Source organism: Mesitornis unicolor, unplaced genomic scaffold, assembly GCF_000695765.1.
Source record: "Mesitornis unicolor isolate BGI_N332 unplaced genomic scaffold, ASM69576v1 scaffold18192, whole genome shotgun sequence".
Lineage (NCBI taxonomy): Eukaryota > Metazoa > Chordata > Aves > Mesitornithiformes > Mesitornithidae > Mesitornis > Mesitornis unicolor.
This window is the reverse complement of record NW_010170027.1, coordinates 27,851-47,633: the sequence shown is the minus strand read 5'-3', so window position 1 is coordinate 47,633 and position 19,783 is coordinate 27,851. Positions and strand designations below refer to the sequence as shown.

The 19,783-nt window shown below is 55.3% G+C and overlaps 2 protein-coding genes across 2 annotated transcripts; both read left to right on the top strand.

Moving 5' to 3' along the window:
• The first annotated feature begins 2,398 nt into the window (after window positions 1-2,398).
• Window positions 2,399-3,029, top strand: LOC104536836 (protein S100-A7-like). Its single transcript, XM_010179562.1, has 2 exons — window positions 2,399-2,551; window positions 2,760-3,029. Exons 1-2 carry the CDS (start codon window positions 2,399-2,401, stop codon window positions 3,027-3,029), a joined length of 423 nt encoding a protein of 140 aa, XP_010177864.1.
• Window positions 3,030-10,035: 7,006 nt separating this feature from the next.
• Window positions 10,036-11,512, top strand: LOC104536834 (protein MRP-126-like). The gene is made up of 3 exons (XM_010179561.1): window positions 10,036-10,044; window positions 10,578-10,736; window positions 11,312-11,512. The coding sequence occupies exons 1-3, from the start codon at window positions 10,036-10,038 to the stop codon at window positions 11,510-11,512; spliced, it is 369 nt and encodes a 122-aa protein (XP_010177863.1).
• Window positions 11,513-19,783: the final 8,271 nt, after the last annotated feature.

Genomic DNA, 19,783 nt, shown 5'->3' with positions numbered 1-19,783 from the left:
GCACCTCCCATGCCCTGAGCTCCCCCCACCCCCGCACGGACAGGACCCGGAACACAACAAGGACGAGGAAGTGAATTTCCACGAGTACGGCACCATGACAGAGCCGCGGCTACGATCTACAACCTACAAGGAATGCAAACCAGAGCTGGCGCGGCCCCCCCGACCAGAGCTGGCGCGGCCCCTCGGGGGCCTTTCGAGGTCCCTTTGTAAAGTTTTTTTGTCATTTCCCTCTGAAATGTTTTGCTGCTGCGTTTGTGGTCGCTTTTGAACCTTAAATCAATCAAAACCCCATGGACGGCTCCATTTTTCCTTTTGCTGGTGGTCGGTGATAAGGACTCGGTGAGGGGATGCACCCCATGCCCTGCTCCCCCAAACAGAGGGTGTGGGGGTTCCTTCATGAGCCCCAGTTTTTGAGTCCCAGTGCTTCCCTGAACATGTGTGTAAGGACAAAAAGACCACATCCACCCATCCGGGCACAGTGAAACTCCCAAGAGCACGGCTGCACAGCGCCTGCATCCCCCAGGGAGGTGAAAGGGACCCCACAAACCCCTCTTTTAAGTCCTTGGCCCTTTCTGTACCCGGTTTGTGACTATTTGAAGTGATGCTGTTCACAGGCATCCCCGCCTGCCTGCATCCCCACCATCACCCCAGGAGCTGTGCTGGCTCCATCCCCACATCACAACCGCTCCCGGCCCCACGGCTGCAGGTACCAACACCCCACGGTGGCTTTTGCACTGCAGCGAGGGCCGCCACGACGCAGCAACTGAGCGCATGCCAAGAGCTCCATGGGAATGCGGCCTCCGTGGCAGCACGAGGACCCTCGGTGCCCGCCTGCCCCACACCACACGCGTGTCTCCTCCCATCTCCCCACGTGGCACAGACGCATCCCTTCGCACCTCCCCACGCGTGTCCCGTCATGTCTCACCGATGGCGCATCCGTGTCCCGCTCAGCACCGGGTGCTCCCCTTCCTTACCCTCCATGGCACAACCTGGCCCTTTGTTTTGCTCTTCTGCAATTCAGGCTTTTATTTTTTTGGCCCCAGTTCCTCGTGTTCCTGGATTAGGAGGCTGACAGGGAGGTGTCTCATCACCGCTGTCCTTCCCACCTCCTAGAAGCCCTTATGGCCGTCACAGGATTTTGTGCGCCAGTGTCACCAAGTGTGAGCCTGAGGTGAAGGGCTTGGTCATCCTGGGGCACAGGCTCTGCACCAGTCCCCCCTCGAGCCTCTTTGCCCCCAAATGCAGAGGGTTTAGGAGCCAGTACCAGGCACTGGGAGCACTGTGGGGTGTCCCAAAAGCACCAGCATCCCCCCAGCACTGGGAGGAGGCAGTGATTGCCAATGCAATGGTGGGGAGGCCCTGGTACGGGTTGCCCAGGGAAGCTGCAGGTGCCCCAATCCCTGGCAATGTCCAGGGTCAGTTGTATGGGGCTTTGAGCAGCCTGGGCTGGTGGAAGTTGCCCATCTTTAAGGTCCCTTCCAACCCAAACCATTCAAGACATCCATTATTCCAATGCCCTGGGTTATCATCAGGCAGCAATTACAGCTGCTGGGAAGCGCCAGCTCCTAGGACCGGTTGACTTCCCTGCACCACGCTGGCGTGCCCAGATTTGTAACATCTCACTTGGTTCCCTGCCAGGCCATTAAGAAATGGTTCAGGGAGGATGCTCCTTGTGAGCTGACCAAGGGTGGGATGCATTGACCACCCCCCAGCAACTCAGTGGGGGACAAACACCACCCCCAGCCAAACTCAACAGTGTTGGGGCAGATGAACAACCTCCCCTGTTGGGAAAAAACAGCACCACCACACTGGAGACCCCCACCCAGCACCTTTCATGTGCCCTCGTCCACCATCTCCGCAAAGACCCCCGAACTCTGCAGGAGCAGCCCCATTCTGGGGGAAGCCCCTGACATCGTCACCGAGCAGCGATGCCGGCTCCCTGGAAATGTCTCTTTTGGTGTTTCCTTGTTTTGCCCTAACGAGTTTGGTGCGTCCCCTCCCTCGTTAAGAGTGGGAGCAGCCAGTTCCCGGAGACAGGCAAGAAATCTCCGCCTGGGCGTGCTGCGCAGCCTTGCACAATTCCGGGTTGTCACCCTGAAGTAAATTTGAGGGTGTCACAAATCGTATTTGAAGGAGAGTATAAAAAGAGCCCTCGCCTGCACCCTGCAGTCACTGCTCCTGCCCGCTCCTCAGCTCCCGTGCACCGCTGCCGTCTGCAGAACCCAGCACCGCTCACAGGTAAGTAGGTCCTCGCCAAACGGTGGCTTTGGGTGGCGCTGGAAGTGCCGCTGAGGTGAACCCATCCCCATGGGGCAGCCAGAGCTGGGATGGGGCTCCCAGAGGAGCCCTTCTCCTCTGATGGGGTTTAATGCTTTGCTGCCCATTCCTTTCCAGCAAGATGAAAACCGACCTCGAGCTCGCCTTGGAGTGCATCGTCAACCTCTACCACAAGTACGCCCTCAAGTACCCCCTGGATGATTACCTGAGCAAGCCCGAGTTCTCGCAGATGTTGAAGGAGACAGCCAAGCCCTTCCTCCAAAGCACTTTGCCGGTAAGAGCCGAGCGCGGTCCTGCTCTCCTAACGCTGACAAGGGCTCATGGGGTGGTGGCCTCCCTGGGGCATGGGGGTGGTTGGGAGCCTCCCGATGGAGGAGGAAGGTTTTCCAAGGGTTTTTTTCCCAGTCCCTGCTGGGAAAGCCTTGTGACCCTGAGCCTCGCCATGCTTCAGGCTGACTCTTGTCACGTTTGTCCTGCTGCAGCCCAAAACGTCCATCGATGACTACATCAGCCAGCTGTTCAGCAAAGCAGATCACAACCACGATGGCCGCCTGAAGTTCACCGAGTTCCTGTCCACGCTGAGTCTCGTGTTCATTGATGGCCACAATAGATCCCACCAGCCTATTGGTGACCATGGCCACGACCACGGCCATGACGACCACGGCCATGACGACCACGGCCACCACCATGACCATGACCATGGCCACCACCACCACCACGACCATGACCATGACCACGGTCCCAGAAAATGAAGTGGTTCCTGTGGTGACTGTGCCCATGGGATTGTCCCCTCCCAGCAGCACCATTCCTTCTGTTTGCCCACAAGCACAGACAAACCTGTACCCAAAGCTTTGTTGTCTGCTTCTGACTACAGCATTGAAATAAAATCTCTTTCTTGAAGCACAAAATGCATCTGTGTTGTGTCCTGCTGTCACCAGGGAGGATGCAATGCGCACCCAGCCCAGGGCTGTGGGGGTTTAAATGAAGATTGAACTGGAGAAGCAATGGGAAAGGGAAGGTGGCACAGAGGGACCCAATGTTGGGGGGTCCTGGCTGAGCAGCACAGGCTGCATGGGCTCCCTGTCCTGTAGTGTAGGGTGCCCCAGCACCCTTCTCCTCATCAGATGGTGGGGTGCTGAGCACTCCGTCATGCTGGGGAGGATCCTGGGTTGAAGCAGCCGGGGGCTGCACCGGAGCATCCTCAGTCTTGCTTCTCCTGGCTCCTCTGCACCAGCTCAGGGCACACCAGGGGTGAAGCAGAGCCAGGGGCCGCTTCCCCATGCGTCTGCCAAGACCCAGCTCTGGTGCTGGGGGTGCCTGCAATGATTTTGCCACTCGTGAAGCAACCAGTGCGTATCTTGCAAGTCCTGACACGTAAAGGATGAGATCGAGGGGCTCCAGAGAGCTGGTATTAACTCTGCACAATAAAATCGGGTGTTTTTGTTGTGTGGGGTGACAGCCCCCCAGGTCACAGCACATTTTCAGGCCATCAGGGGCTCCCAGGGAGCAGATACATGAGTGGAAATGAGCTCCTGTATTTGCAATGACCGAGCACTGAGTGAGGAACCCTCAGGCTCAGGAGGCTCCGACATTTCCAACGTCAGCTGAACCCAGGAGCCCGTTCCGTGTGAAACCAAGCACGGGGCTATCGCAGGGTTATCGCACTCAATGACACGGGTGATCCCGCTCTGGGTTCCCAATCTTGCCACTGGGGAGCAGCCGTTGTCCCCCCGTTATCCCCTTCCCTGCCAACGTACCCAGGTGTCATTTGGGCATCGCTTCCCCTTGTGGGACCGGGCACCACAAACTGATCTCCCCTCCAGATTTTGGGGAGCATCGCTAGGAAAGACAGGGAATTCAGAGCCCGCAGATCTGGATGCAAGCGCACAGGGCAAAAACCCAGCCTCGGCCGATACTTTGCAAGGTGAGCTGGGGAATGAGGGTGCAATTTGGGGTTGTGGACAGTCCCCGATGAGTAGGGCAAGGAAACAAAAAAGCAATAAAGTGACTCAGAGATACCAGAATAAATCTCATGCAGCAATACACGGTGTTGCCCGCGGGACACGCGAGAAGCATCCTCAAACAGGAATGGTCACCCCTTTGTTTTTCTGTTCCTCTCCTCTTCCTGGAACCTACTGTCCTATTCTTACATCTTTCTATAATCTCCCCATTCTTCCAGTACCTGTTCTGTAACGCGAGATGGGTGGCACGGAGGTGACTCTTGCAAAACACTCGCGAGTTGACTCCAGCCTGCAAAGACTGTGACCTCCCGTTTTCTTGATTTATGTCCTGTTTGCTCCACAAAGTTTCTCGAGCAGGAGAAAAAGTTTGGTACAAGCAATGTGAAAATAGCCTGGAAAACAGCTGGGGGTTGGAAATGGATGGACTTTAAGGTCCCCTCCAACCCAAACCGTTCTTATTTATCAAAAGGTGGATGCTGCCTTCGTCTTTGCTAGCGTTCAACCAGATGGTATTGCGGAAAACAGAAATCCCATTAAAAACAACCAATACACGAAGTTATCTCCCTGAAACAGGCCATCTTTCTTCTACACCAGCACAAGAGTGCCCAAGATTGTCAGCACATTGCAGAACCTGCAAAGTTTTGGCATTTTCTGCCAAGACGGGCTGTCCCTTTACGCTCACGTTGAGGTGTGACGGCACATCCCGTGTTTTGCCCATATTTTGCCCAGTGCGTGAGCATCTCGGCCCCATCAGAGGTGACGGTGGGGTGGAAGGGCAGCATTTCCAGAGGCCGGTGGGTGCAACCAGGAACTATGCGCACAGGTATGAGACAGGGAGGGGCTCAGAAGTTCCCACCTTGCAATTTCCAGGTACGGGAAATGCAGACTCAAGCTGTTGCTTGCAGCAGGCGTGTCAGCACCGCTGATGAAAGAGGACTTCAAACGTGTATAAAAGGGCTGTCCGGGCTCTTGGATCGCTACACCAGACCCATCCTCTGCAAACCCAACTCGGAGACACGGGTAAGTGACGCTGCGATGGGTCTTGCAGGAGCTATGAGAGAGAGAAGCGATGTTGAACGTCGCTTCATGCCGTGCCTGTTTCATTCCAGGGGATGCTTTCTGCTCAGGGTCAGGCAGGAGGTTGGTTTTGGCTAAAACAAGACAAGTATAAATCGATAGCATTTCTGTGCCATCTTTAAGGGAGGTGCAATTGTTTCCTCTGACAAGGAGAAAGATGCACGATGGCATCCAACAGAGAGCCGGGTCTCTGTGCTCAGTGACTGCGGTAAAAAGGGCTTTCAGCCCGAATAGGCTGGGGGGATTCACAGAGAGAGGAAGAGGAGGAGTTGGCGAGGCAGAGGCTGCAGAGAAACCTGTGTCTGAACCATGCTCCTCGCCTTGAAGTCATCTCTGCTGTCGGTGGTGCGGTCCAGATAAGCGGCTGCAGGTTTAACCTGCCTGACAAATGCCTCCAGGACAGCAAGAATAAGCTGCTTCTTGGGTGAAGCTGAAATTAGAGGCAGTTGGGTGATGCTATAAAAGTCAATATTCCTAAAAGTGCTTATTACCTGCTCAGACTGCCCCTGGGCGCTGCTGGTTTGCTCCTCAGCCCTGGTGCAGATCCGCTGCGCCGCTGCCGAGGTGCAGCACAACTCAGTGGTGGCCAAGGGCGTGGGGTGCCTGGTTTTTGGGGCACCTCGTGGACCTTAGGTCTGTCCACACAGTTTTTACAGGTACCTCAAAAGCTCAGCCATGTCTGCAAGCACCGCGCACAGACCTGCCCCTTCCGATACCCCACGGCTCCCGGGAAACTGCAGCATGGATTTGGCCTTGAAAACCGTGATAGATGTCTTCCACACTTACAGCTCGCGGGAGGGCAAGCTCGACAGCCTCAGCTTCAATGACTTCCAGAAGCTGATGAAGGAGCAGGCACCGAATTTCCTGTCTGCTTGTGTGAGTGCTCGCAGGGGCTGTGCTGTGCTTCCCATGGGGATGCTCTTGAGGGGATGAGGCTGAGGTTGCCCCTAGGGATGCTCCCAGGGGAAGGGGATGCGGTCCCCACCAAGGGCTGTGGTTCATGGAGTGGGTTCTGTTACCAGACCCAGCTTGCCCCTGCGTTGTGTGGGCACCCGCACTCATCCTTCCCACCGCGTCAGGGGTGCTGAGCGGCTCGGAGGGTTTAGGACAGGAGCCTGGGGTTTTAACCAGGGGCAAGCTGCAGCATAAAAGAGGGATCCTGCGGCTTCCAAATGCTTCCAAGGCATGCAAGAATAAAGATGCTAACACATCCTGTCTCCCCATTGCAGAACAGGAACAAACCCGACTACCTGAACAAGCTCTTCCAAGAGACGGACATCAATAAGGACAAAGAGGTGACTTTTGAGGAGTTCACCATCGTGATGTCCAAGGTGACAAACGATGCCCATTGCATCAGCCACAACCATGACCGCTGTGGACCGGACAAGGATTGAACCCTCTGTGCATGCTCAGGGGAAAACCCAGAGGGGTTTGCTTATAGGAATGGGGCTTTGACTGCTTCCTGTCTGCTTGGGTCATGCCTGCTTGTAAGACAATAAAGCATCACTTGAAGTTCACCGAGTCCTTGTCTCCACGCTCTTTATCGCATTCATCTCCCACAGATGAGGGCAGGCACCAGCCACAGTGAACGCATGGTCCTGCCAGGGCCATAGGATAAAGGGTTAAGGTGAGGCACCCCAAAAACCCATGAAGAAGCTTATGGTGGGTGGGCAAGAGCTGCATTTCTGTGTCTGGTCCAGGCTGGACTGATGGGTTGGAAGGGGATTAATGACCAGAACACCAGTGCAAGGCACTGCTTGAGCTCTGCTGGGTTTTAACCGTTAAAATTAATGGAATTAATGGATTTAGAGGTTTTTCTCCTGGCAGAGGAGATTTTCTGCCTCGACTGAGAAGAGCAGAGCCAGCCTTGCTTGGGGAAGCACCTCCCGTTTTGCCCATCCTCATCCAGATTTTTCCCCTTGGCTGCACCAAGAGCATCTTCTGGACACAGAGTCACACATGAGCAGGAAAAATGCATTAATATCCATGACAACAGCAGTTCACAACACTGCCAGGGTGCTCTTAGGAAAATAAAATACACTCAGACCTCACTATCCATATAGATAGCTTTAGTCCATGAGAAATGGCGAGATTTAGAATTTTCTCCCTGAAACTCAATGAAAACTCCAATTTCAGAGGTTTCCCAGACATCCAAGTCACTCTCCCTCCTAACCCTGCTGAATCTTTTGCTGCCCAGCCAAGATGGAAACACTGTGGAGTTTTCCACCAGTAAATTACCCCCTTGGCTCCCCTTGGGCTTGACCAAGGCGGTGCCTGCCAAGCAGCCGAGTTTGTCACTGTTTGATATGGCCGAGATGTGCAAATGCTTTCAGCTCGAGTTAAAGGACCAGGAAATCCTTTGTCCTACAGCTCCAGGCTGGCCCAGCTCCTGTGGTAGCCAGAGCATCACTGGGTACATCCCCTGGCTCCTTCGAGCTAAAATCACGTCTGGCAATCAGCACATCTCTCCTATCCCCATCCTGGGCTAAAATCTGCTGTGAAATACAGCAGACCTCACAGCGCCAAACCCAGCTGAGACCTCTTCCTCCCTCAGCCACCCTCTTGCCCGTAAATGCGTATTTCGAAAGAGTTTTGAAACCACTGCCAAGCAAGGAGTGCCCTGCCAGGGCTCAGGTTTGCAGGGCACCAGGAGCCCCCATCCCCTTGAGCCAAACCTTCCCCTTGCCATGGCCACCAGCTCCTTCCCAATCCAAAGATGATGGAGGGAGTGGACCATCTCCCTTCTGAGGAGCGGCTGAGGGAGCTGGGGCTCTTTAGTTTGCAGAAGAGGAGACTGAGGGGAGACCTCATTCATGGTTAGAAATATTTAAAGGGTGAGTGTCACGAGGATGGAGCCAGGCTCTTCTCGGTGACAAACAATGATAGGACAAGGGGTAACGGACACAAACTGGAACACAGGAGGTTCCACTTCAATTGGAGAAGAAACTTCTTCTCAGTGAGGGTGCCAGAGCCCTGGCCCAGGCTGCCCAGAGAGGTTGTGGAGTCTCCTTCTCTGCAGACATTCAAAACCCGCCTGGACGCCTTCCTGTGTAACCTCATCTGGGTGTTCCTGCTCCGGCAGGGGGATTGGACTGGATGAGCTTTGGAGGTCCCTTCCAATCCCTAACGCTCTGGGATTCTGTGATTCCTTGCTCAACCCTGGTGGCCTTAGGGCCAGGATTGCAGCCGCTTCTTTATAGAATGGTTTTGGTTGGAAAGGACCTTTAAGACTGAGTCCAACCATCAAGGGATGTCCCCATGCAAAGGGAGCTGCAGATCCAGGTAAAAAAGTTGTGCGAGCCCAAGTTCCTGTGACCCTAAGGGACACCCAGGCTCCCTGGTCACCTTAGTGAAGGCGCTGGCATTTAAACCCCAAATATTTGGGGTCTCATCCCTAGGGTCTGGCCACCACCCTAGTCCACCCCACACCCTGTAACTCCTCCTTGCCCTTCCTCACCTCTGAGAGAGCAAAATGACCAAAAGTGCAGTTTCCTGAAATTGCTACAAATTTCTGCAACGGGGCGGATGGTCCCCAACGCTGTTGTGAAACGCCCCAGCCCTTCTCCAGCCGCTTCGTGCATCAGAGCGCTCCTGTTGTGAAACGCACCCCCAGTGAGGGCTGGGGTCCCCTTGGCCACTGTTTGGGGACCAGGGCTGTGTCCCTGAGCAGCTCCTACCCGGTCCTGCCCCATGTCAGCTCCTGGAGCTCACCCTAGGCCTCTTCACGGCCTTATTTTAGCCTCTACTTTGTGTTGGATTAACACATCGTGTCTGGCAGGTTAAACAAACCCCTGAACAGGTCAGCTGAGTCAGCAGGCAGAGGATTTCGATGAAAAAGCACTGGAAAATCTCGTTTTACTTCTGATTTTCGCTGCTCTGAGCCAAAGCGCCTGCGCTTGGTCTCTGCAGCGCTGAGGAACAACAACAAAAGAAGGCACAAGGTGAGGACATAGTCCAAAAAAAATAAATATAGGGCTTTGAGCCACCCCTGGGCTCCACAGCTCAGAGTGGAGCTGGGGTGGGGAGGACCCACAGCCTCTGCTAACCCCAGGAGCAGCAATGGAGCTCTGGAGCCTGGCCAGCTCGGGAACCCGCCCTGTGTTACTGCCCGGTCATGAATCGCTGCAGGCGAGGGATGGTCCCTGGGTGCTGGTGCACTGCCCTGTCCCCATGACACACAGGCAGCCCTGGCCATGCTCTCTGTGGGTTGTGAGAAGCAGGGTGAGGGGGGATGCTTTTGGGTGCTTGTGTGCACTAAGCTTGCAAGGACAGGGATGCTACGGGGTCAAGCAGCATCAGAGAAGTGCAGGGGTGATGCTGCAGGTCCTCTTGGCCTCATGGCATGGAAATACTTTGCTATAGAGGGGAATAAAATGGGTCAGATTGAAGCCAAGGGGCACGGACTCCCGTTGGGAGTGGATGTAGAGTCACAGCCCCAATGGAAGGGGTGAAGGGGACTCAGCTGTGGGGACACGGCCATGTCCTGGCCACCTCCCTGCCACCCAGAGTACGTGACACCAGCCTTGCAGGAAAAGCCACAGAGGCACCTTTTAAGGAACTACCGCTGGCTCTTAAGCAACACCAAGAGGGACGGGAATTGGATGAAACGGGGATATTTCACAACCTGCGGGGCGGTGCAGGGGGACAGCCGGGCTATAAGAGATGCTGTCTTTGGGACCAGTCGTGCTCCTGCCTGAGCTGATCTCGCTACGCCGTCAAGATGAGCAAGGCAAGTCCAGGGTTGGTTAAGGTCTCGATGCTTTTTTCCAGGTGCTGGTTGGGCCATCGGAGGTGCAAGGACCCTCAGGAGCCATGAGTTGCTGGCAGAGGGTGGTCACCTCTGCTTGGGCTCATCCCACATGGAGAGAGGTCTCTGAGGTGGTCACGGTCCAACCACCAACGGGACCCCTGGGCATCAGCTCTGATACTCAGTACCTGCATCTCAACAGAGGTCTTTGCAGTGCCGCTGGCTATTTTGGAAGCCCGACTTGCAGAAGGCACATTCTGGGGGTGGAAATCAGCTCTCAGGTGTTATCTGTGGCTGCACAGCTCAGAACAGAAGGCAGCAAAGGCTGCAAACCCCCTCAGACCCCTTTGGCATGTGGATAAGAGCAAACTCAGAGCAAACAGCTCAAATTTAACTCCAAAAATTAACGACTGATCGAGACTGCATCCTCACCTGGCATGAACCTCACTGGTTCACATCAACTTCCCCCATTTATTCTGGTTCCTGACATTATTCTCTGTAATTCTCTCTTCCAGACCTCCCAGACCCAGGAGCCGCTCTCCGAGCTGGAAAAGGCCATGGACGCCATCATCGACGTCTTCCACCAGTACTCGAGACGAGAGGGGCACAGCGACACCCTGACCAAGAATGAGCTGAAGCTGCTGATTGAGAAGCAGCTGGCGAACTACCTGAGGGTGAGTGGAGCCAATGTGGGGTCCTCAGGGCCGATGTGGGAGGGAGCCGAGTGGACCCCATTGCCCAAATACCCCCAGGGACTCGATTCAGCCCCTTCCCACTCTGCTCCCGTGCCCCAGGACCCTCCCTGTCCAGTTTGCCACTTTCTAAACGTGCTCCATAAGGACAGATGAAGGAGACCCTCTCAGATCTGGGTGAATCTGCAATTAAGTATTTCCCTCATCATCTTATCTGCAAAAACCAGGATCATATTGCCCAAGATTGTCAGAAATACCAAAAAAACCCTATTTTTTCAATAATTCACTTTGCTAAAGAAGGAGGTAAAGTGGTTTTAATCTAACCTGCTAAGGAAGCAGCTGACGATGCTGCTGCCTTCATCAGTCCCTGTCTTGCACTGTGTCCTCACAGTGATGCTAAGCCCGCTCCTCTCCGATTGCTTCATCGTCATGGGTGAATCATTGCAGTACCCAAAGTGATGGGATGAGGATGGGGACACGGATAGCACCGTGCATTTGGGGACACTGCACCTGCGAGGGTCTGAGACGCTGCCCTCACCCTGCCCCTTCCTTTGCAGCACGTGAAGAGCAAGGCCACCATCGACGAGATCATGAAGGACCTGGACGTCAACAAGGACGCACAGATCAGCTTCTGCGAGACGATGCTGCTCATCACCCGCGTGACCATCGCCACCCACGAGCACCTCCACGAGGTCGAGGGCCAGCAGCAGCAGCAGCAGCAACACCAGCACAAGCACCAGCACCAGCACCCACACTGAGGTGGGCTCCGGTCCCCGGCCAAAGGTCCCCACGCAGCACTCACAGCCCCCGACTTCCCCCTCTCCAACTCCTCCCTCATTTCCTTCCTTCACCTCTGATGGTTTTGCTGCCAAATAAAGATGTGCCCTGAGGCTGTCGAAGCTCCTCTCGTGTCTGTGTGGGTTTTCCTGGAGGGAGTCACCCTGCACCTCATTTGCTCCCAGCACGGACCCAAATGGGGCAAATCCAGCCTGGACCAGGCTGTAGGCTCCAGCTGGATGCTCATCACAGCTGGTGCTCACAATACTCTTCACAAGGTGCTCCGCAGCATAATTTGACAAGCCATTGCATTTCTAACCACAAAAAAGAGCCCATTTTGGGTCTGCATATCTCCTAGGGCTAAGGTGTGGTGGTAGGTGAGAGCTGGAAGGAAGGACAGGGATAGACAAGCACTCTTTTCTGGAGAAGCACCTTTTTTGGGGGCATTTTCGCTCTGCAAAGCCCTGGCATGGGGCTGGAATGAAGCCTGGGAGCAAAGGTATTTAGTTTTAGAGCTGCAGCCGACAGCAAGGTTCGACTGTTGGGTTTCATGTGGATAAAAACCCCGAAAAACCCCAGCTCCTCACCCAGAGCACCCCCAGTTTGCACCCTTATTAGCAGCTGCTGTGCGTGCTTAGAGATTGGTTTGCAGATAAGGGGGAGAAAGGAACAGTTGTGATTTCCCAAGGGCAAGTCAAAGCCCTGAAATCGCCCCGCTCTGCCGCAAGCTTCCCCAAAACAGCAGCGCTGAAGCAAGCGCCCTGCTTAGCACAAGAGCACCGCAAATTTGCTTCACCGCTGCTGTCCCCATTGCTTCAGCTTCCTTTGGGGCTGGTTTTGACATCTGGAGGGGAAAACACCTACTTAGGAGGTAAAATCTGCTGCGGTGACCAGAGCCCACTCAACTCTGCCTCTACAGAGCCAGACCCTGCACCCAGCACCCAATCCTGCACCCCATCCTCAGCACTGCAGGGTCTCTGGAGCTGGTAACACCCGGGTGCATTGACACCACCGTGCCAGGACACGAGCACATCATGGCCAGGAGCTAAGCTGTTCCCCACAAGGACATGCCCAGCTTTTGGGACAGGGTGGTTTGGGTCCCCTTTGCAGGAGCTCAGCATCCTGCCAGGGGGTGCTCAGCCCCCTCTCTGCAGCACAGGGACCGAGCACACAAATCCGGGTACCCAAAACCCACCCAGGTCCATCCCCAAACCAGTCTTGAAGCTGACGGCGCTGGTGCAACAGGACATTTGCCATCTCAGCGGGATTTTACGGTCCCCAGACCCCTGTGGTGTCACCCGTGGGGGCTCTTGGACCGTCACAACGGAAGTGACAAAGAAGGGGCCTCCACACCCTGAGCATGGCAGGACGAGGACAGCGACGCGGGGCTGGGAGTGCACAGAGGCCATTGCCGGGTCCTCCCGCAACAGTGAAACCCCAAATCCATGCACACCCCTTCACCCCACATCGTGAGGCAGGATTTGGCCTCTGCAAGCTGAGGAAGGGACAGGCTGTGACAGGCTCCTGCTGCCACCTGCTGGCATTCGCCACCAAGGCCATTGAGGTGGCCACAGGCCCTGGAGCAGCCCAGGGAGCCCGTGGTCCTGACCTGCTCCCCAAGGGCCACAACCCAGTGGCCAAACCCATCGATCACAGCCAAATCCCCTCCTGTGCCTCCCTGCTCATCACAGCCCCCGTTTCTACACCACCAGTGCTGTTCATAATAAGCAGAATTATCCCAATTCATGCAGCAGATACAAAAACTGAACTTTTGGGCACCAAGCTGCAAACACCCAGAGCTCCTCTCTCACACCCCTGCTCAAACCACCACAGGGTTTTACTGGTGAGGGCTCCTTTCCTTCCCAGTGCTGCCACAGCAGCTCCTCTTACCTGGGTCCTGGGGAATCAGGAGAAGGGGAAGCACCACAGACTCTCAGAGCAGCAGGGAAATGGTGGATGCAGTTAAATGCTAAATTCATGTCCCCTCAAAACAGCCTTGGTGGGACCTCGGCAGCACCTTGCACTGCTGACCCCCTCCTAAACCCCTCAAACTGGAGAAAAGAAACTGAAACCTGCAGGGCTGGGTTTTATCAATGACCCAGTAATGAGAGGATGAGATCCAACTGTGCCTCCCAGCTGGGACCCAACACCGCCCCAGCATCCCCATCCTGCCTGGGCCCCCTGTGGACCACGGACCCCCTCCACCTGCTGTTGACCGTCTCAACATGCCATAGACCCCCTTCGACCTCCACAGGCCCCCTTGGCCAACCACAGACCCCCTTTGCCCCCTACAGACCCCTTTGCTCTCCACAGACCCTCTCCATGAGTCAGCAGCCCGGTGGCTGGCACAGGAGGGGTTGTGCAATGCCCAGTGCAGTGGCAATTCGGGACTTTGGTGCACCATGGACATCACAGGCTGGACACTGATGGGGATGAGTCACAGTGGGGTCAAACTGGTCGGTCCTGGGGTGCTGGTGAGGCCAGTGGCCAGGAGCCAGCCCACTGTCATGGGCAAACTGGCACCCAGAGTCCAGCAAAGCCAGCCTGATGCTGCTGCGGATGGGGACACGCTGCCGCAGGATGGGGACAGGCTGCGGGGGGTGGGGCCACGCTGCCGCAGGATGGGGACACGCTGCCGCAGGATGGCACCGTGGTGGCAGGCGCCTAGGAGGGAGTTGCCAGCGGAAGAGACTGGCTCAGAGTGATTCAGAGCAATTTTCCTCCTAATTCCCTTCATTCCTGGGCGGACGTGTGGTAATTGGGGTGGCAGCGGTGGAGGGAGGAGTGCGGCGGTCGGAGGTGCCATTGCCGTGCGTTGCCCTCCCATCTTCCTCCTCCACAAGCGTGTCCTGCCCAGTGCGGTGGCTTCTGTGCTGTGGTGCTTGGCCATGCCCAGCATTCCTGGTCCTGGGGTCCTTCTGGTGCCTGGACATGCGCTGTCCCTGTGGCACAGTGATGCTCTTCCAAAATCGTTCGTATCGAGATAGGAACTCACACACATAAAGCCTTGGACCCTGAGCATTTCACCGTAGATGGCTCCAACCCATGAGAAAACACTGCCCAGAAAGGCACTCGGCACATGGAAGAGCTGCTGTGGGGATGTCGGTCTCTCCATGGGGTTTGTGCTAAGCAAGGCTGTACCCTAAAAAGTTGCAGGGTAAATGGTGCTGATCTCTGTGCCCCATTTCTTGGCCGTCCCCAACACAGCCCTGAAGTGAGTGCCCCAGGGGTCTCCCAAAATCTGCAGCTCCTGGGGCCTGTGAGCAGCCAGGTACGTGAGAGCAGCCCCTGGGTTGATCCGGCTTGCACTGACAGCAGCCGTGTGCGGGGCAGCCCTCGCTGCAGAGGGCATGCAGGGACTCGCTGCCTCCTGCCTCACTGCGCCAGGGCAAAATTTAGCTCCAGCCCGTGGTCTGCATCTCATTTACAACCCACTTAATGGCAGGGGTGCCTTGTGCCGTGCTGGCGGTGTCGGCCGCGCTACGTGGGCGGCACAGGTTGGCTCCAGCAACCCCTCCTCTCTCAAAAACGCTGCTGCAAACCCGGTCCTGCCAGTGCTGTCTGGGAAGATTGGTGCGGAGAGTGAGCTCATCTGGCTTCCTACCCTATCTGCCAATCTTGGGACGGTGCCTGAGCCCTTAATGAAGGCTGGCACACCCTCCTTAGCAGGGAGGGCTCGTTACACCCCCTTTCTGAGCACACCCGGGGTCATTGACTTCTCTGAGACCACAATGGGAATCGATCGAGAGCCAAGTGTCCTGCCCTGGCCACCTCAATGCACTGTCCAGGCAGGCCCTGTGCCTTGTCCTGTCCCTGGGGCAGCCTGGTCACATCCATGGCTGGGTTTGCTCCATTGGGGATGAAATGCAGCCTGGTCCCATCTGTGACTGGGTTTGCTCTATTGGGGATGAAATGCAGCCCAGTCCCATCCATGGCTGGGTTTGCTCTTGGGAATGAAATGCAGCCCAGTCCCATCCATGGCTGGGTTTGCTCTTGGGAATGAAATGCAGCCCAGTCCCATCCATGGCTGGGTTTGCTCCATTGGGGAAGAAATGCAGCCTGGTCCCATCCGTGACTGGTTTGCTCCATCAGGGATGAAATGCAGCCCAGAGCCAAGGCCATGTTGCTGGGCTGAGCGGTGGCTTCTCCTGTCCCATTCAGATCTGCAACAAGTGACTTTCCCACAGGAGGGAGCCCATAAACCTGCTGGCCATGGTCTCTCACAGCTGGCAGCACCGGGGCATCCTCGCACTGCGTCGCTCCTGGGATCGAGCTGCCCTGTTTGTAAAGGAGCTCAGTTCTCTTTTTCCCGTCTCACAGAAGAAATCACGGCTCTGCTACCATTTTCAGAGCTGGGCAAACGAATTCAGTCCAGACCCAGCTGCAGGCCCTAAGAAACATGTGGAATGGCCTCAAAAATAAGATTAAAACCAGTATTTTTTCTGCAGGAAGTTATTTTGTCTATGGCATTTTCTAGGCTTTAGCATTGCATAGCCCCACGCACTCACAAATCACCTCAGTTGCAAAGGATAAAAACCTTTTTTGGGCGAAGCTAAGGGCAAACCTTTGTATATGAAGAGAACCCAGGTTAGGCTTTGTTTTGATCCAAGGAGATGGCTCAGGTCCCTGCGCAACACCTACGGAGCTGTGTGCTGACCTACATACGTCCGTCTATCCTGGGTGTGCTGTAAACACCCTCCGAGAGCAGGATCCAGCAGGGAGGCTCCCTGGGATGTGCAGCGATGCGGGGAGGCAGCCGGAGAACAGGACTGACCAGAAGAAACCCTCACCCTCCACCCACGGTCCCCGCAGCCAGGAGCTCGCCCAGAGCTGCTCCCCCAGTCCCATCCGCGCCCTTGGCTGGTTGATGCAGGCGAGCAGGGTGAGTCTTAGCCGTTTCTGTTGGTTTTTGTACTTGAAATGAGCTTTTGTGACGTTTTCGGGGCTGTTCTGCCCCAAGTCCTTCCCAGCAGGGAAGACACAAGCACAGGGTGAGCTGCGCGGGCTCCCTCCGCCCAGCCCCGAGTGCGGCAGACGTGTGGGCACGGCACTTTCCTTAACTGCGAGAGCTGATTCATTGCACCCCACAAGTGGCCAAGATTGCTACAGGGAGCTTCGTGCCTTTAATTTAAGCAGGCAGTGGGAAAAGTGAGAAATGGAGTGAATGGAGGTGAAAGTCCCAAGAGCAGCCAGGGCGGGGGGGAGCCCCACTTTCAGTGTCCTGCAAATGGAGGTCTCTTCTTACCTCTGGCAAAGAGAAAAGTTGAAACCGGACTGAAAATGTTTTGAGTTCTTGGAAATAATTTCTGTGTCCTCAAGTTTTGTTCCTCTCCAGGACCAGAGTGATGTCGAAGCTCATTAAAGCCATCACCGACATGATGGAGAGTTACCAGGGCAATGCCAGGAAGCGGAAGAAGTCGGAGCCCTTCAGCAGAAGTGAGTTCAAGAAGCTGATCCAGCAGGAGTTTGCTCCTGTCAAGGTAACGACATGGGTTCAAGAGCGCAAAGATGGGTGGGAAAAGCACTGGGGCAACATTTAGGGGTGGCCAGGGGGGAGCGAGGGGTCCTGTGACACCCACCCTACATCCAGGGCTGGAAACAGATCTCTCCAATCTTTGATTTTCCTGGTAATGTCCTTGGGTTTGTATTGCAAGCCAGCAAAACTCCTGCGAACCCCTCCCGGTCCTGCTGTTCCCGTGTTCCTGCAGGGAAGGGGACACCAACAGTGAAGAGGGGGTGTTGAGGTCCCACTGTGCCTCCCTTTCTTCCCTGGACCACTCTGGGTGCAATAGCATGGAAAAAAATATGAGTGTTGGACCCCGTGCAGCCTCTGCCACCCATTTATTGATGCCCTTGCAATATGGGCAAGGTTTCCCTCCTTGCCCTTCGGGAAGGTCTGATGGGCTCCTGTCCCCTCAGAGATCATCCACCAGCAAGTACCGGTACATCACCAACCCGCCGGACTCGGACACCGAGCCCATGAATAAGGAGAGGGGCTCAGCCCCACACAGCATCTACTGAGGGGCGACCGCACAGCTCTGGGGCACGGGGATGTGGAGGTAAGGGAGAGCTCGGGGAGCAGGAGAAGCTCCCGGGCAGTGCTGGCGTTGCCTCATGGGGCAGGAATGGCTCCTTCCTCGGGACCGTGTCACCCCAACGCGGTGCATGGCTCCCCAGGTCTGCTTTGTGGTTGTTCTTGCAAGCCAAATTCATTGGAGAGGATGGGATGGAGCCAGGAGCTCCACAGGGACTCAGAGAGTGTTCAATCAACTCCAGTAACTCCAATAAAATCGATTGGTGCTGGTTGGGCACAAGCCTGGTGTGAAGCAGAGGCATTGCCCAGGGTGGTGGGGAAATTGGGGCTGGCAGGGAGGGGTGCCAGCCTCAGTGGGGCTTTGGGGTGAATTTCCCTATGGGTTTTTCCTCCCTTTCCTGCAGGATCCCTGAATTTCCCCGTGGGCCAAGGACAGAGGCACCGGCGCCACATGGGCACGCCACGATCGCACCTCCTGCCCTTTCGGGCTCCCTCTGCTCCTCCGGCGCAGGCGAAGGGGGGAGATGTGACCACCGTGCCCCGCTCCACGTATTACCTCCATGAGGCAGACATGACCCTGGGCCTCTCGTTTTGTCCCGATGCTCCTCGGGTGTCTCTTTGGGTGCTTTGCAAATGGAGCTTGAAGGATGGGGGGGGATAGGGGGGTGGGCAGATTTGCTGTTTTCTTCTCATGAACACAACGGCAGAGCAAGGGCTGACGTATCAACCCCTTCTGTTTTTAATGGGTAGAAAGTGAAAAATTCACTGGTCACTAGGGCTGGAACGAGCCGTGCAATTAGTTGACTCAGGCTGTGCAGTACTAATGAATAAAGAGTGACAATTCTGTAAGGAAAATTAAAGGTCTGCGGTTGGGAATTAATCTCCAGCTCATCTGAAGTCAATGGCAAAATTCCCACGGGTGTAGGGGGAGGACCAGAAATGCACCTCGTTACTTATAAGGATGTTTCCATCTAAGGGTTTATTTCCATTAAAAAAAAGGGAAGCCCAGCTCTCATTTTTCTGTTTTAGGAAGGCTTTTGCCCATGTCTTTGTGTAATTAACCTGCACAGAGCTATGCAAAGAAGTACTACAGACAGCGAAAGGATGAGGAGATGGGGCTGCTTGGTTAAGGCATTGCTCCCGATACATAAACCAATTAAACAAGGTTGTTTAATTAGCAAGGAGAGGATGGTAGAAACCCTGAGCTGGAAAAAAGATCTTGCAGATAGCTACCAGGTCTGTAATACTGATATCCCCATCTGCATCTGTTGGGAAGTCAGGGATAGACGTGGAGTTTCTGACAAAGAGTCACTTTATGGTCACTTTACTACACGTTTTTGTGCACTAATTGATTCCTCTTAAGCTAATGAGCACAGGATCCTGTCCTTCAGCTGTCACCTGTCCGAATGGGTTCATACATCAGCCCTCCTGACTGTGATGTTTCTCCATTGTAAATACCCAAATGGGGGGTTATTTTGGGCTTATTTTCCTCCTCCTGATATAAATGGTTGTTAATACCATTAAAAACCAATAAAAACCATACAAAACATTGCCTGCCCGATTGCTGTGATCACCAGTAGCCTCCCTGGGTGCGAGGTTGCAAAATGCTCTGTAAAAAAGCTGTTGTGGTGGGGAAGCCCCAAGGGACAGAGCAGGAACCCAAAGTGCTGGTGGTATTGGGGATATGGGGGGCACCCAGGACTGGGTGTAGGGCTCAGGCTGTGGGGTTGGTGCTTTCCCCATTACCATTGGTCCCAGTTGGTGGAGGAGAGCGGAGTTGGTGAACACCAAGGGATGGTCCACACCGACTGTGACCGCAGCATCACGAGGGTTCAGAGGGAAACCACCTCTGCACAAATAGCACGAACATGTTACTAATCCACCTGCTCCCCTATGGCGTGCATGGGAAATAGCAATGAGGATTTCAAGGAAACACCAACACAAGAGAGGTTTTGGGAGCTTAATGCTTTATTGTCTCGTGGACACCTCGTGGGGCCGAAGCACAGCCTGGTGCAACAGGGAAGCACAAGTGATCCCCCTGGCCCAGGTCATGCTGGTCCTGGACGGCAGAGGAGTGGCCCCTGGGCTTGCAAAGCTTTGGGGGGGCTGGCAGGAGCTGGTCTGTGGTGGCCACGGGACGCCCCATCACTTCATCTTCTGCGAGGGCAGCTGCTTGACCTGCTGCTGCTGCTGCTGCTGCTGCTGGTATTGCGCCCGC

Bases quoted from the DNA above. Each gene is read 5' to 3' on its own strand.
- LOC104536834 (XM_010179561.1), top strand. The intron at 10,737-11,311 runs GTGAGTGGAGCC...CTTCCTTTGCAG, and splicing joins AGCTGGCGAACTACCTGAGG to CACGTGAAGAGCAAGGCCAC.
- LOC104536836 (XM_010179562.1), top strand. From the start codon at position 2,399: ATGAAAACCGACCTCGAGCTCGCCTTGGAGTGCATCGTCAACCTCTAC. The intron at 2,552-2,759 runs GTAAGAGCCGAG...GTCCTGCTGCAG, and splicing joins TCCTCCAAAGCACTTTGCCG to CCCAAAACGTCCATCGATGA.